At 38.8% G+C, this 17,853-nt stretch overlaps 1 protein-coding gene across 7 annotated transcripts in view; it reads right to left on the bottom strand.

Moving 5' to 3' along the window:
• Positions 1 to 1,706: 1,706 nt before the first annotated feature.
• The window catches only part of MAP7D2 (MAP7 domain containing 2), a 93,683-nt gene continuing 77,536 nt past the window's right edge, over positions 1,707 to 17,853 (bottom strand). For all 7 annotated transcript variants that reach the window (XM_074858667.1, XM_074858666.1, XM_074858669.1 and 4 more), the window contains 8 exons: positions 11,033 to 11,265; positions 10,525 to 10,651; positions 9,046 to 9,250; positions 8,792 to 8,896; positions 7,510 to 7,563; positions 6,778 to 6,856; positions 5,829 to 6,015; positions 1,707 to 4,224 (listed from right to left, as the gene is read on the bottom strand). In XM_074858667.1, coding sequence (XP_074714768.1) covers positions 3,975 to 4,224; positions 5,829 to 6,015; positions 6,778 to 6,856; positions 7,510 to 7,563; positions 8,792 to 8,896; positions 9,046 to 9,250; positions 10,525 to 10,651; positions 11,033 to 11,265 — 1,240 coding nt within the window. In that variant the 3' untranslated portion in view covers positions 1,707 to 3,974. The remainder of the gene's footprint in view (positions 4,225 to 5,828; positions 6,016 to 6,777; positions 6,857 to 7,509; positions 7,564 to 8,791; positions 8,897 to 9,045; positions 9,251 to 10,524; positions 10,652 to 11,032; positions 11,266 to 17,853) is intronic.

The raw sequence follows: 17,853 nt of genomic DNA, 5'->3' as shown, positions 1-17,853 counted from the left end.
CAGTGCCATGCTGCCGGTGCCCGAAACACGAGCAGGGTGGTGGCAGAGGCACCTGAGCTGTATATGGTGGTGAGGCTGGGACCGTGGTGGGGTGGGAAGCAGGGCAAGGTGCTGTTCTCTTACTGAGAGGCAGCAGAGCGAAGATCCCCACCCCACCAGCCGGAGCTGCTGTCTGTGCTATTTCTGTAGCCTTTTCCACTCGTATAATCTGTACAATTACAGGAGAGGGGATGATTTTCCCCCACTTCTAGCCCTTCATCACTAGATGAAAATGGAGGCTGGGGCCCAGATCCACCCTTCACTGATGCCATTTTGTTTTGAAACAAACTCACTCAGGAGCCAGGAGATCTGCTCAGGGCCTTTGCTGGGGTCTGAGACAATCCTTGGGTGTCATTTCCCAGGGCAACACCACAGAAAGTGCTGAACCTAATCAGAGAGCTACTGTGATGCCTGGTTATCTCATAGGTATTATTTATTTATATTAGAGATTTACTAATAGTTACACTAGTTATTGAAAAGAAATCTGGGAAAGGACAGTAGCAGCATCCGTTTATTCTTGCTGTGTACAATCCTGTTTTGCAGATCATTTTATAAAAGTAATCTGAAAAAATCCATTCATTAATTTATAACTCCATTTATAAAAATCCATTCAAGGATCACTGCTGTACTCTTTCTTGCTTCTTCTCTCAGCTTGATCCTTAAGTGCTTTACAGCAAGAAAAGCGCTACCAAGGACTTGTGTGCATCACTAGTGATCCTTCACCACAGTTCCAAGATCACTGACAAACTAAAAGTAAAGCTCATTGCGCAGACTTGAATCACAGCAGCAAACACTGGTACGGTATTGGCATGAAGTTACAGCATCAAAAGCAAAATGCAGAAGCGATTTAACCCCTCAGTTAACAGTACTTGCTCCAGATAGTCAGCCAAATTTGTAAAGTTACATTTAAAAGCAAATATAAAGGAAAATATACGATATCTTTCTTCCTGAATACTCACTTATCATGCTCCCTTTAATCTTAGTATATAATTGAGTGGACAAATAACATGAATGATTCAAGAGTTAAGAGTGAGATTAACTGTTACCATGGAAAGTATTAGTATACTTCATAATAAAAGTAGATTCTCTCTTTTTTAATTTTGCCTGAAGTTATGATTTAAAAAATAAAAGAAATTGTAGAATGTTTCCCCCTAATGTTTCACTAGAAAACTAACAGCAGTTCCAGGCCAGCCTCTTTCTAAGCAGCAGTATGTGCACGTAGCTTGAAGAGAAGTTCAGCATTTATGTTAAGGGTACCCTTACAGAACAGCTCTTGCCCACTAAACAGAACAGTGTCTACTGGCCACGGCTCCCAAGGTTTCTCTTCCATGTTTTCTTTGCCAAGTAATACCCCAGAGAGCAGAACCTGGGGCTGCAAACTGGTTTGGGTACTGTCACTAGTGCCCTGGATACCACAGACTGGAAGTCCTCACCTTAAGGCTCTTCTGCCACCAGTCTGTATTTCCCCTCTGCATTGGCAAGACCTTGGAAAGCAAATTAGTATATGGCAAAGGAAACAATGATGAAGTATTTTGAGGCTCTGACAACCACTCCTTCATGCAGTATTACACCCTCCTTCAGAAAACACCTCAGAACAGATTAACATACATGTATTTTTAAATTAGTCATATTTTCGCTGAGAGTAAAAAGAAGAGCTAAAAAACAAGTTAGGTTCAGAAATGAAAATGTATTTCACCTTTATACATGCTATACAGGTCATGCAAATACAGAAATCTACAGGTTATACAATGACACCATAATAAAATATAATGTGACATTTGTCAAACACAATGTATCACAGCAAAACAAACTGGGTTTGTTTGTTTATTATTTAGGAAATAGATGAAGGACTAATTTGGAAGACACAGTACCATGCTACAGCTTACTGCACAGTCAAAAGAAAGTATTTCTCTGAAGTACACTAATATAAATAGAGCTGGATTTTTGTAGGTACGATTTCTTTACATATCGCATGTAATGTCACTGCTTACTTTCCCGTTGCTGCTTTAAAGAGCACAAGAACGGGGCTCCAACTGAGCTCAAGCTACGCTGTGAACTCCCTTACATGTGAAAAAGAAACAAACAAAAAAGGAAAAATACCCCACCACCCCCAGGTTTTCACTTTTTGTATTAGTGTCCAAAGAGATTTGTATTTATAATTTATTCTTCTAAGGAACTGGACAAAAGTGTCCTCAAAGCAGCACGTGATCTAGCATAAAGTTATCATAGTTCACCAACAGAAATAAAGTTAACACTGTATGGCACAGAATGTCTAGACATTATACATCTTGATGTGAGTTTTTCCATACAGAGGCTTACAGAATGTTAAGGGGGCTAGCAGTGTTCCCCGTGTGTGTCTCAGCCTTTGTATTTCTGCTGCAAATTTCGCATATTGTTTTGCTGTTGACTACATCTTGTTGTGTTGAGCCTATAGGAAGACAAAATACTTCTCCACGTGATAGAAAGCCTGCTGGTATCAATCAAGTGTCTGCATCTTCAAAGATTAACACGTTACCTCAGCCCCGACCACTCACTCAAAACTACTACAGCTATACTATATATCTATTAAGGGATTACACTAGGCATTTTGCCTACTTTGTTTACAGGTGTTACACAAGTATGTTTTTAAAGACATAGTTGATAGTCGCTCCCGGACTAATTAATATTAACCAGTAAGTGCCACTAGTGACTAAAAGTGTCAACCAATAACGAGATAGCTCCCACCCTCCACCGTCAGTAAGAAGGCTCTTTTAATTAAGCAGTTGTATATTTTTCAAGCCTCTTCCACTATAGTTTTGAATTATACATCTGCATAAAAGTTGCCAATAACTCCTTATTAAAGACAACAAAAAGATAGGCACAAAACTAAAGTACAGTATATTATTTCATTTCAATGCACTGTGGGCAAACCTCATCATTATTTACAAGAAAAAGATGTCTAAATGGATGTATGATAAAGCTTAAGGAAGAATTATTTCAAAATAAAATGCACAGGTAAAAATCACAGTGAAGTGTTGCAGTGAATTTTAAATTAAAAGAAGTAGTAAGTGCTTTATTAGCAGCTAAAGCTCAAATTCTAATGCACACTCAGTCTTCCCTGAAACCATCAAGGTTCTAGATCATTGATTTCTACCAAAAGCAGCCAGTTATTCAACATATTCCCTGGGAAGACAAAGTTATATTCAGCTCTGATTATTTGTAATCCAGTGTTCAAGGACGGCAGAAGCTTTTTCAAGTGACAAGCTCATATTTTACTGCCAGTAGCATCACAGATATATATCCTCCACAAATTGCTACCTCTGTCAATTAAAAAAGAAAGAGAAGAATATCAAGTCAGCTATGCAAGTTAGATGACCTCAGTTTTGTAATTTAGAATACATTCTTTCAAAAAAAACTGACTGTGGCATTGTACTCTGAAACTGTCACTGAAGCCTGCTATGCTTTTTTACTACGCAGGCTTTCTAGGATAAGTGATTCTACACTGTGCTGCGAGTATTTACAGCAGCAGCAAAGAGTAAGCAGCAACAATAACTACCATTTTCCAGGCTGGCTCCATTTTTAACCATTTTCTTCATGCAAATAAGGCTCTAACGAGTTATAGGAAAGGTGCTGTATTAATGAAGAGGAAAAAGCCCCAGCCAACTCTTTTCACTATATTCTGAACGCAAAAAGGAAATGTTTCCATTGACCAGATACTTTCGGTTGCTATGATACGCTGAGTTTGCATATGATGCCAATTTACAAAGAGCTGCAAATCTGAAAGATTATACTGAATTTAAATATCTATGAGACCAGCTTTCTTCCTCTCTCCACATATGCTGTTTACAACTGCTATATTTTTCTAGTAAGCTCGTAAGTAATCACAGCAATTTATCATATCCAAGATGTTTATCACAATACTGTACCTTTATCTGTTCTGCTGAAAAGCGAGGTTGTCAACAGATAGAATTAAGTGTATTTTCCTGTCCTGGACTGTTAAATCCCTCAATCAAGTTTTTGTTACAGTCATCTAGGCTAATGGTATCACTGGACATCTTGGAGTATGTAGCTTGGCCTGTGAAATCCAAGAGATCTTCAAGAGCCTTAGCATTACTTGTCCCATTTTGGTCCAAAGAAACACCAGGCATGAGTTCATTCATGGGTGAATATTCAGGGATAGAGATAAGTTCTTCTTTTGAAACTGGGCTACACAAAACATAAACAAAAGGAAGATGCAGATTAAGAGGTGTGTAACTTTTCATTAAGCAACAACCAAATTTTGACTGTACAAAAACCACTACTAATCTTAAGGCCAGCTATGGCAAGCCTTTACCTAGAATATGTCCCAATCCAAACAAAGAGAGGGTACCCTGTTCAGGATGGAAGGTCATACCTAATCCACATTCCTTAAAGGTTAAGGTTTGTGGTAGCTGTGTGATGTGAACACTCATCTCCTAAAAACACATTTCTGGTGATTTACTGCCATCTCATTATTTCAGTCCTCGCACTACATACTTAAATGTTTATTGCATCTTGCAAATTCTTGTCCTGACCCTGCAAACATTTACCTAAAGCATTCACACTTCAAACTTAAAATCAAAAACTTATTTCTTGTGACCTTATGATATATTTCAGACATTAAAAATCCTAAAATTTAATTTAGGAAGCGCTGCTACCAGCTGACACTTTGCCAAGACTAGTTAGGCTAGTGCATTTCCGTTTGGAGAAGAGAAGGCAGAAGAATGATTTCACAGATTTCTAAAACCATGAAGGAGTGGTGGATAAGTTGAAGGCAAAACTATTGTGGATCAAATCCTGCAACACAAAACCCAGGGGGTGCCCAATGACACTCGTAAGAGACTGGGTTTAACACATATCAGAGAATGTAATTTACCCAGTGAGACTGTACTGTGGAACTTACAGCCAGGTGAGGTCCTGGATGCAAACATTATCAGTGGGTTGAAGAAGGAGTTGGATAAACTCATGGGTAACAGGTCCATCAGTGGATATTTCCAAGAGCAAGGCACAGCTGTGCCCTCTAACATCCCTCATGTAACACTTCTGTGTGATCTTGGATTGTAGAAAGCTGTGGGCTCAGGTGCTCTCCCTAACTAGTTTTTCCTGTTGATACTCTCTGAGACAAAGTAACAGGCTAGATGGACTTCTGGTCTGTCCCAGTAGGGCATTTCTTACATGTTTATGCAGATTTACTGGAAATACTGAAACAGTATGAAAGGTTAAGTTGGCTTGCTGATTAAGGAAGCATCGTATAAAAATTCCGTATTTAAAATTTAGAGCTAGCGTCCTCATAGCAGCCTTAAATTATCAACTTCCTTCTTTCCTGCAGGCCCTTCCATCAAAATCTAACAGTATTTAACAAAAAGTTATTTACTGATTTCCATACATTTGTTCCAGTTATGTACTTAAAATTCTAAATTAATTATTTTTTTATTCCATTTGTATGGAGGGAGAAAAGCTCATACATGATAGCTATGCAGTTATGACACAAATAAAAAATGGTGACATCTGACAGTATCTACTTTCACAGAACAATCTGAGAGGTTTGGGCAAACTTGTACGGAATCTGTAAGGACAGACTGTAGAAGGATTTCAGAGCCCTCCTCCCTTGCCAAATATGTGAGAGTGAGATGAGGTTCTGCTGACTCTTATCTGAAACAACCAATCTGCATCTTGACAGGAGTGGAGTACACCACAGTAGACACCTGACTGCCCCATTGTGGTGTAGGTGAGAAGCAGTGAAGTATTAAAAAATAAATTCCACAATTTCTGTTGGTAGATATGGTCTGTACCTCACATCCATGGACTGAACCTCATCTGTTGAATCTTCCATGCTGTTAGATTTCCCATCAACAGCTTCCAGCTGAATAAGTCCTGGAACTGACTTCAGTCCATTAGCAACTACATCTTGGGAAGGGATTACAGAGGCAGCACTTTCTAAGCTTTTATTTTTCAGGCAGGTTGCCAATCCATTGATCTCTATAAAAGAATGTTAGAAATTATGACAGTAGCAACTTCTTTATTTTAATAGTTTCTAAAAAAACCACAAATGCTTTTAAGTTATAGATCAAGTAGAAAGGAAGACTGACAATCCAGTAGGACTCAGTTTCATCTGTGACTCATCATACTATACTGTCAATCATCTTTTCCACTCTAAAATTGTTCTTTATGCTACACCTTCTAAATTTGAGGAAAAAGGAAGAGAATGTTTTATCTTTTATGTCATGTATTAAAAGCCTTAGCCTGGGGAAGTAAACAAAATCTAGATAAATGCCAGATATGTATATTTAATATTCTTTAAATACATATGCTTTTTTGGTAAAGTCAAATTAAATGTAAGATTTAGAGCAAAAGCAATTTAGAACATTTTAGAGCAATAGCATTTGTATAGCATTCTATAAAAAGCTTGCAAGCTTGGTTGTATGTAGAGATTTTCTACCTACAAAACTGAAGGTAGATTGCAGCAACCAAACCTACTGGTAGATGGGAACTTCTCATTTACAGAAATGCTATGTCAGGTACTAAAATGGAAGAGAAACTTTCTTCTGTTTCTGCTTAAGAGGCAAAACAAAGCCAAGTCTCCAGTTTCTAACATTTGCATCAGTGACAAATGTAGCTGTTCTTTTTGAGATTAAAGCAAAGAATCTATGATAATACACTGATTGTAATCTCTGCCTGAGATTACAAACTCTGAAGAGAACTAACTGTAAAAACAAGTCAGAAAAATATGGCAATTTTTACCTGGCTGGTTGAGAACAAGGGCCTTTGGTTGCTTTTCCACACTCAAAGTTGATGGTACCTCCAGTTTTGGCTCTTCCTTCTGTAATCAAGAAATGAGTTAACTGTATTAGATGATGGAATAACTTTCATGAAACTGTCTAGGCTTGAAATTTGTGAGACTGCTCAGGGCCATGCGGTGGTCAAAGGTCATCAACAGCAAGAGAGGATTTGCCCCCCGTGCCCCCCTCTTTAGTTAGGCATAGGATTTTATTTTTTTACCTCAAAAAGAAAACATTTTCTGAAAGTAAGCGAAGAAAAAGTTTCTTTAATAGAAAACTTAGAATAAAAGTGAAAACTTGACTCTGTCACTGGACACAATTGCCTTGTTCTCAAGCCCACATTCCTGGTAGGCTTAACACAGAATGCTCAGTAACTAATTCACTAGCTGGTACAAAGCAGGAGAAGATACACCACAGCAGCAAACATTACAGCTCCAGCATCCAGAAATGGGCTCCTGCCACCTTCCTGGATAAGGAGGGAGGTTAAGTTTGCAACAGTTGCACAAAGCTGAGTCTCTGTAGCAGTGGCACAATAATAACTGTGACACAGCAACAGTCATTCTCAGTTTGAAATGCAACTGAATTTGGGTGTAGAGTGTACCTAAGTCTACCTACTAACACGGAACTACTCTAGAGTTTAATTTTCACATACGGGTAATAAAACAAAACCCTGCAACCACACACTGTTTCATACCTTTATTTCTGGTGTTTCACTCCTCCTTGTTCTCTTCATTATTTCATCTATTCTCTAGAAATCAAAATAAATCAGAGGATGAGAAGGCAGACAGAGTATTTAGCACAAGAGACTAATAAAGGAGAAAAAGACAAACCCAAAAACTTTTCTCTACTGTCATGACCCTGCCTGTCTTGCAAAACAGCGAATAAAGAAAAATAAAGAAAACAAAAGGTAGAAAACACCTGGGAGCTGGCTTTCACATCTCACAGAACATGACTTTCTCAGGAGGTGCAATTTAGAGACAAACATTTTAATACCAGGTGTTTGCAGCTCTGGAACAAGACATTTATTTAAAACCAACAGCTATTATTTTCATCTAGTTGCTTTTCAAACTATTTCCAAAGAGTTCCTTTAAAACAGTTAGGCTTTTTGAAATGGAAGAATAAAATAAAATATCTGAAGTTATTCTTGCTGGAAATGCGTAAGGCATCACCCTAAAATACTTTTTTTTCTTTTCCTTCTTCGATCATTTAAGAAAAAAAAAAAAAAAAACAAAACCTCCCAACAAACCTTGCCTCTTTGCACTACTGTGAAAGGAAACTATTTCAGATTTAAAGATGCTTTGGTTTGGTATTCTTACCTGCAACTGCAACATGCCTCCAGCTCAGTGGTAAACAGTCAACATACTGGAATAACATATATGGAAAGACTACCTTTTATAACCAGACAGAGGTTCTGCAGCTCTGCAGTTGTTCTTTCTTTCCTGCCACAGAGCTGTAGATAAAGCTAATTTATGCAGCTCCAGCCATTTCCTTGTGTGGTAGTGGCCAGACAGCCCTGCTGCCTCTGCATAATGCAACCAGAGACAAGCCAGGTGGGAGAAAACCTGTTTGTTAATCACATTAACTCTCTCAATTAACGACAAAGAGGTTTTGTTGAGTAAGTTTTAAAACAAAGTCACTCATGTTCCTCAATACTCTGTGATGCTCTGGGATGGGTGGCAATCAACATTTGCCTTGGCATGCCATTCCCTGTTTGTCTCAGGCATTTAACTTCGTGGGTAGAAGCTAATTCTGTGTCTGTTCAGTGCCTAGTAGAAAGTCGTTTGCCTTAGGCAATTCCACTTTGTTACAAATTTTGATGTCCGTATTCCCTAACATGCAAGTAGCAAATACTAAATTAGGTGTAAATACCCATCTGTAATCCCTCCAGATTATTATTCCTAGATACTATTGGGTACTTCCTGGGTTATGTATTTAAACAAGAAATTAAATCATTATGTTGAGACGCAAAAATCTACCTTCTTCCGCTCCAGTCTTTCTTGCTCAATTTGCTGCATGATTTGTTCCCTTTCAAGACGAAGTTGTTCAGCTGCCTCGCGGGCTTTGATTTCTGCTTCTTCCCTCTAATTAAAATGTGCAAAATATGATAGGGCCATTATTTACTTAAAGCAGATTACCAGATACTCTTAAGTATTTATGTGTATGTATATATAAATACACGTATACATATGTATGTATACATAAAATTTCACATTTGTGTTTGAGATGGTACCTGCTTCTCAAGTTTGGCCTGGAGCTCTTTTTCTTGCTTTTCTTTTAGCATTTGTTCTTCCTCAGCTCTTCTCCTGGCTTCCTCTTCTGCCTTTTTTCTAGCTGCTGCTTCTTCACGTTTTCTTTCCTCCTCCTTCTTACGAGCCTCTTCCTCTAGACGAAGTCTTTCTTCTTCTGCCTTTCTTTTCTGTTCTTCTCTTTCAAGCCTGCAAAAAATGTAACAGTATGTTTAAAGGGCTTCATCTTGTTTAGCATGAATCCTATTGCATGTCACGCATTCAGCAGTAGCATCAGCACGCATTTTCATTAAAAATGCCAAGATACAGCAAAGAGGTTGAGCATGTGCTCTGTACTCAGGTTGCTATCAAACTTTTGTTCCAATTTTATTTTCACTGCCTGAAATATTTCATAGAAATTGTATTTTCCCTTGAAAAAACAGGTGTGATCAAAGAAAAAGAAAACATTTCCATTCTAATTTCAATTCAAGCTTCTATAATAAAACCATTCCTCTTCCCCTGCACTTCATACCCAGAATGCTGGTATCTACGAACAAGCAAGTACTTTTTTCCTTCATTTCAGATGAAGATAAACAGATTGGATGAGTAGCAGCGAAGTCCACAAAACACACTGGTACACTAGAAAGAGTAGGTCTAAATTCCACCTGTGTTGTTTCCTAGCCCACTCAGGGACATCATGCTCCTTTGTCACCACATGCAAGAGCTGCTTTGACAAGTGATCATTCTTATCCTTGCGTATCAGGGATTAAGAAAATATTTCCACTGGACCAAACTGGCAGGCACTGGTGATCCTTCCCCCCTGCCCTCTGGCCATGTTTTCACTAAGGAGAGATAAAATTGAATTTAGATACGCAGAGTTAGTGATTTACTATTAGGGGCTTGAAGGAAGGGCATGATTTGTTGACACTTGCAATCAGCATCCCATGTGGAGAACAACCTAAAAGCGTGCTCCCAGAACAGCGCCAGAATTTCACTGCTTAGACACAGCAACTTTCATTATGCCCACACTCTTAAAGCCCTCAACTACCTACAAAGTTGGGCAGGAAGATGAACTTCAGGTTAATTTGTTGAATAATACAAGCCTTGCCATTTAAGGCATATACTACTACTGCAAGACTGTTTCTGCTACATGAACTAGCTCATTTAAAACTGCCTCAAATATTTCTTTACAACATAAAATACTTCAGGTATGTCCACACTGCAGTGTACTGCACACAAATACCTGAAGTATTTGGATGAATAATAATTTATTCAGGCTTCCTAAAGAAGCCGAATTATTATTTTCTAACTTCACTAGTCATAAAGACTGCAAAAGACACTACTGAATTATGAGTCCAAGTTAAAAGAAATCAACGCTTCCATCTAAGCTTCCACACTGATTCTAAACCTACCACAGTTTCAAGCATCTTCAATGACACAGGTTAAATTATTACGTAGTAACTTTCACAAATCAATAGAGATACCTCTCTTGTTCTTCTCTTTCCTGTCTCTCCCTTTCCTCTTGTTCTTTTTGCAGGCGGGCCTGTCGTCTTTTTTCAGCTAGAATTTTTGAAGCTTCTTCTGCATCAGTTGTTCCTGCCGTGATCTTCCCTAAGAGAAGACAACCAAGGGTGGAAAGTTAGGCAGGGAACAAAGAGAGTGTCCACCACTTGCATGGAGGCTGAAATGGCCCTGATTCACACTGGTATAACACCTTTACTTTTCAAAAGCATACCTCAGTACTTTCAGCAGATAGAATATGGGATAAATAAGGGCATCCCTGTATTTCAGCATTTTCACATCCTCATTAACAAGTTTTTCATACATGGGTAACCCTGGTGAAAACTATGCTTTTACTGGTTCCAGTATGTATCTTTACACATTTTCATAAGCCTATGACTGAGCAGCCTAAAGAAAAGAACAAGCCATCACAGTTTAAAAGCCTCAAGAGACCCATGATATCTTGCAGTATATTCTTGCAGTAAGACTCACCTTCACTGTTTTCAGTCTTTCCTGCAGAAGGCACATGCTTCTCAGAAGCCACCTGGCCTGCCTCATCAGTGCGTGCTCCTGGGGACTTCTGATGACTGACATTTTCTTTCTCCTTGTCTGCTTTCTTTTTAGGAGTTTCATGGTTGAGATTGGAAGTGGCACGATGCTTCACAGGAGAAGCTGGATATTGTTTGGCATTTTTAGGAGACTGAGGATAAGTCTTTGCAACTGTCCTGAGGAGCGAAAACAAAAATCAGAACAGGCCACATGTTACACAACTTGGAATCAAATATCATCTTCACATATATTGTTACTCTTTCTTGTCTCTGGCTATATAGGAGTGTCAGCTGTTTTGCACAATACTGCATAGAAACCACCTGGATGCAAGCAATCAGAACCTGAAATGCAGGAAACTGGCATGCAAGTGCAAATGATTACATAAAATTCTAATTTAAAAAGACTAATAATACTGTCAGAGTTGTAGGCAAGAGATAAGAAATCGTGGACTACCAAACCCAATTATTTTAGTAACGGCCATTTCGTAAGAACTTTTTCTATGTTACTGTGTTCAGTAGTCCTTCTCAACATTTAAAGCAAAGCTATAGCTTCTTTCCGTCTGCAGAAATTATGAGTTACAGCATGCTGCTTTCATCTGAATACCGCCTAGCCGAAGACAGTCTTTTTCTAATAGCATCTGATTTTCCAAAATAGCACCAAATACTACTATATATGAAGGTAAAGTTGGGTACCACAAAAGGAAACAGAACTGACCAAACCATTGTACAGTCAGCTCCGCTGTTGTGTTGGTGCTGATTAAAGCACTAACTGAAACAGACTCAAGGCTCAAAACTGAGCCCCTGCACCTTTTACACGGCTGTGCTTGCGGTGATGGCAATGTACAGCACCAATACAGCCAACTGGTCATGTGGCTGTTGCATACTTTAGGTGAAATGGCAACCCTGAAGGCAGTTCTGGGAAAGCGTAAGACTAAAGATACTTGATATTCACTGAAAATAGGTGCACATTAAAGAGAATGTGCAGGATTACCAGGAAACATAAAACTACACACAAACACCATTCATTATTTATGTAACACCACTAACTAGCACTAAATACTTGTAACATTAAGAAAGGCTGGACTGTGTGACTAAGTAGTATGGAAGTAGAGAGATTACAATCTTAAAATAATTATTTGAGTCCCATTAAAATAAATAATCCTACATTACACATGTAGTTTTAACCTTCCTTATGGATATGCAATTGTGATATAAATGTATTATCCCTTACCACTGTTTTCATCTACACAATATAGAGTTTCATATACTTTAACATGTTTTCTGGACTATACACTCATTCTGGCAGACCACAAACATGAAAAACATGGACAATGGCTGAAAATTAATGGACTGGAGTGGTAAGTTTTATATAGATCTAACTACAGTATTGTGTGGCCAGAGACTATTATAGCCAGAACAACATTTGCATTACAGAGCAGACAACAAAAATTAAATGTCTTTCAACTCCCCATGAATTCAGGAGGAGAAAGGGTTCTTTTCCACCATGTTATGCTGCATTTGAAAGAGGCTGAGACACCACAATACAATGAGCTCATTCAGAGCCACCCAGTTTGTGGAGAGTAAAAAAAAAGACCTCAGAGTATTGCACCACCCATACTTTCTTACTCCCACTGAAGAGCCATCAGACTCCAAAAGCGCTTGGGCTGGTAGCACCCAACTAAATTTGGAGGTCAGCTCAGGTACCCTCTGCCTGCAGGCCCAGGAGCTCTGTGTCAGCTCAGGTCCTCACCCTTGGTCCTTGCCTGAGCTAAGCTGTAGGTAAGCCCGTTCCTGGCCTCCTAAACTGCTGATCCTGACCTGATGTCCTGGAGTGTCCTTGGATCTGCCTCAGTGAGGCCTTTGCTGGCTATCACTGGACTCTCTGCTGACCCTGGTCACTTCGTTTGTCTGCTGTGGGGTGGGGTCCTGTGGGTGAGGTCCCTGTCCTTGTCTGCCTGCTGCCACCCACAGCTCCTGGCTCGCCCTGCCTTGCAGGGCAGCCTGCTCCTGCTGCTCCCCAAAAGAAACAGGCTCGGGAAGATGCTTGGAACAGGCAAGTCTGTTTCCAGCTCTTATAAAAAACAGCAATGGGAGAAGCCAACTAGATCGTTTGGTGTTGACCAAGTCTGGTTTTAGCACTGTCTTTACTTTTTTTGTTAGGATATAGATGGATTCCCAGGCCCTCCTAAGGACAAAGGCAGAGATTTCAAGGTCCCACCCGCATACGTACGTCTCATTTGCCTCACCATTACAGTCATTTCCAACTGCATTTCATAAAAATAATGTGTAAATAGAAAGCAAAGAACCTTTTTCTTATGCTTCTCTGCAGTACAGAGAAGCTTCTTACTAATCAGACGCTTCAAAGCACAGTCCCTTCTTGCTGTCTTTGCTTTCCAACTTTATCACACATTTCTTGCAATGTTTTTTATTTAACTTGTTGTGACAGGAGAAGCAAAACAGTCACATAACTAAGGCTGAATCATTTTCAGTATTAGCACAGAAGTAATTCTTCTCTAACAAAGACATGACAATCACATTAAAGAGTTGGTAGGAAGGAGTCTAGTCATGAGTGCTACATATCTTACACTGCACAGGAATTAGAGCAGCTGGCTGTCCAACTTACCTGTTGGACCAGAAACATGTGCTGAATGTATTAAGTACTGCATCTTTGAACTTTTAGACCTACAGAAATTTTTTCTTACAGCGCTCTGGCCAGAAGAACAAGAAACAAGTATGGCTTTGCTTCTTTTAAAGCAACTAAAAGGATTGATTACTGCAAGAATGACAACAGTGCAGTGCAAGGAATAAAAAGCTAAGAAAGCCCATCAGGAATAAGAATCTTTTTTTCAGAAATTTTAAATAATTTACTGGATGCCAGCAGAAAGTATTAAATGCACACTATCTTCCCCCTTGTATTTAAAACGTATCGTCAACTTAGCATCTTTAATGTTCCTACACACAGGCAGAATTGATACTGGAAAAAACACTCCTCCTAATAGTATTTAAATGATGTTACTTTTCACCAGAAAGGGCCAAACTTGATTCCGAAGACAGAAAAATGGGATTACTAAGGGAAAATGTATAAAACACTTGCACAGGAGTCTGCTTAGGTTTAAAAAAATATTTTGTTTTTATCTTGGGAAAAAAGGAATGGTATGTAATGAAACCCTGGTAAGAATGTGGGAACACAGAAGCATGCCTGATGAGGATTAAAGAATTAAGACAACAAATCGTCAAAATCCAAGAAGTGGTAGCAAGTTAGTTGTCTGAAAGTTCACTCATCTCAGTCACTAGATTTTAGAGAGGAATACAGAAGTACAGGAAGCATATTCCTCCCTCCAGGTGGTCTTAGTTTTTTTCACCTAACCGCCCTGAGTTGGCATGGGGGCGGCAGCTTGTAAGAAGCCATTCTCATCATGACCTCTACATGCACTGCAAGAACCCCTATCAGGTCTGAGGATCCACTGGTCCTTAAACTACAATGGTTCTTATTTAATGAAAAAAGGGATAAGCCCATACTGCAGAAGAATGTCTCAGGAAGAGCACAACAGGGGTTCTGAGCTTACTTTTGCTAAACAGAATACAAAGTACATGTAGCACAGGAATCAAAGGTCACATCCAATTTTGTCCATTAACAGCAAGGGAGAGAACAGCATGTTTTCTTGAAAAGCCAGGTATGTGACAGATCATCAGTTACAGCAGTTCTGTAAATCAGCAATCTGCAACAATGTCACAGCTGCATTATTTTTCTCCCTATCTCCCTATTAATTCAACAAAAGCTCTGCTGAAACCACACCAAGGACTTGCATGTTCTCAGGCCTGCTGTCTGAGATTGCTCTGATCAGAAGCTATTCCTGGGTTCTGACATTTTTGCTCTGCTACCTGTGGTATCTTCTCAAAAGCAGTTTTCTGTCACTATTAGTTTTGACCTTTTCTAGTCAGAGACAGATTAATTTCTCTTTTATGTTTCTTAAAAGGTCACAAACTCAGCACAGGTCTATAGAATAGTTACTTTGATAGCTGCATTATTACAGATGTTTTCAAAATCTTGAATTGACCCATTCTCTAGCTAGCTGCTGAAAAAAGCCTCAAAATAGTCTTGATCCAACACTCTACCCATTGTTTTTACCTTTCCAAGACAAAACAAAGATCAAGAGTAGTAAACATCAAATAAAATCTAAAACTAGTTCACTGCAGGACATAGAAGCTACTTCTCTGAGGAATTTACCACATGCAGACACCTTTCTAATAGGTCATTTAAAAAAAAAATTTAAAAGTATGGAGTTTTTGTACTACTCTAGGTTCATATTTCGTCAGTATTCTGTAATTCGATTGAGCATGCACATTTGTGACGTGAAAGCGTGTCCCAACAGCTGCAGTGGGATGTCACCCAAAAGAACCACCAAGTTAAGGTTCAGTTAGCAAACTCGTGAGCAAAGGACAGTGACAAGAGACTGGGAACTGGAAATGAACCAAGAACCACCACTCACCACCAGTGCTGCAGTCCTTTTTCCCTTCCCCCTTGCCCTTTTCTCCTTCTCATTTGAGGTAATGCTTTGGCAAAATAATGTAACACAGAGGCTTGTCAGAGCTTTCCATTTTTATTCACTGGCTTATACTATGACTTATCTGAAGACACTTAAAACTAAACCCTACTTTCTTGATTCAGTCAGGTCCCATTGATTTCAAAGGGACTATTTACCCAAAGACATGTGAAAGAGACAGGCTTTATTGCTTTGTTGATCTATAAGATAGGACACTTACCTATTCTCTGAGGGATACTGCAAGAATAAACCAATTAATGTATAGATCTTTGAAGCAGCAGCATAAAAAAATTTACCAAAAATCCTGGTATTATTGATCTTGTGAAAGATCTGAAGAACAGGAGCACTTTACACAATCAGTATCCAACAGCAATTGTAAAAATAAAAGATAATTTCTCAATTATCCCAGCTCTCTAATCCATTAACTTTCATCTTTGTCAACAGATCCACACTGGATTCAAAGCTACAGTTTTGGATTTCTTTCTTGTGTGACATTTCTTGATATATTTACTTCTTCAAGTATCTTCAAGCTTTGAATTCCTTCCTTGCCTTTTATTATTGCTCAATATATTTTTTATTTTTTTCCTCTTTTCTCCTTTTTAGGTCTATATTTGTTCACTCATTTTGTCTTGGATGTTATGTTTTTGGGCTGATCTTTTTTGCTTTCTCAGTAAAATTCACACCTTCAAACATTTGTATTTTATTTACGTAATTACTGCAAATCTATTCTGCCATCAATCACTGCCTTCCTTCAGGGTAAGTTTTATTGTTTTGTTTGAGCCTGTTTCAGTTACTTTACCATGATAAAAAGAGTTTTTTAATTATTAAATAATGAAATAATGTATAAAGAAAACAAGGAACCACCGCTGACAAGCCAAGATGACAACTGTGAAGAACTAGTAACTAGAACAATACCAAGAAAATTTGAATGTCAAGTCACATACTTCAAGAAAAATGCATACAGCTCATTATAATCAAAATCACTGTCTATGTTTGACTTTTTCCTCAACAGATTTTGAAATAAAGGTGCTATGCAGGATCACTAACTACTAATGCTGCACAGTATGCACTCTTATGTCTTCCAGAGTATTTTTTTGGCCATATGGTGTGCTGGAAGGAGAAAGAGTAAACTTGTAAAAGACTGTCAGGTTTTCTAGGAGAATGAATATTTGTCTACATATTTAGTCACATTAAAATCATACTTAAGTTTCACAGCTAATTTTAAATTAAAAGGTAAGATTCTACAAGCTAAAGGAAGGTTCCAAAAGCCTGACTACTGCCTTTATTTAAATCCACTGACCAGTCAGATCATTATCTGGCATGTGAGTTGTATGAATAAATGTGTATCTTTATATAATAATATAATATGGTGATGAGGACACCTTTTGTTATTTAATTTTAAATTTCTGAGAGGAAGCTTTGAAAGTGTTGAAGCAGAACTGTCTTTCTGCAATCAGTAATAAACATGGACTTAAACTCTATTCACTGTCTCTCTCCTAAGGGTCAAGGCGGGTGTTCTAACTGGGTCATGTTAAGATCATACATCAGCAATACACTTCTAGCAGTGGTCAGAATTTTTCGGAAATTAGTACTACAAATTAAGACTGGGCCTACTTTTTTCATGAAGCACTAAACATCTGTTTGTTTCACAAATGCTTTTTCCTTTTTTTCCCCCAGACGTGTCTATGATGAGCTATACCAACCTTTTCACTGTCTGCCCATCAAGAAGCACTTCACTCTCAGCAGTCCGTTTCCCACCAATCATTTTGCTTAATTAAATATGTCTCTTGGTATGCCTTTTACACTGGCTGACTGAACTGAAAGATACATTCTGAACAGGGCAGATGTTGTAGTATGAGTCTACTATAGGCCACCCACCCAGGACAGAGAGGTGGATGAAATATTCTATAGGCACTTGGGTGAAATCTCACGATCGCTTGCCCTTGTTCTTGTGGGGGACTTCAACTTCCCAGACATCTGCTGGAAATACAACACAGCAGAGCGGGACCAGTCCCGAAGATTCCTGGAATGTGTGGGGGACAACTTCCTAACACAGCTGGTGAGAGAACCAACCAGAGAAGGGGCCCTGTTAGATCTCCTCCTTGTGAACAGAGAAGGACTGGTGGATGATGTGGTGGTTGGAGGACGACTAGGGCACAGCGATCATGAAATTATAATAGAGTTCTCTATTCTTAGAGAGACCAGGAAAGGGCTAAGCAGG

This window comes from Strix uralensis, chromosome 2 (assembly GCF_047716275.1).
Source record: "Strix uralensis isolate ZFMK-TIS-50842 chromosome 2, bStrUra1, whole genome shotgun sequence".
Classification (NCBI taxonomy): domain Eukaryota; kingdom Metazoa; phylum Chordata; class Aves; order Strigiformes; family Strigidae; genus Strix; species Strix uralensis.
This window is presented reverse-complemented; position numbering and strand designations above follow the sequence as displayed.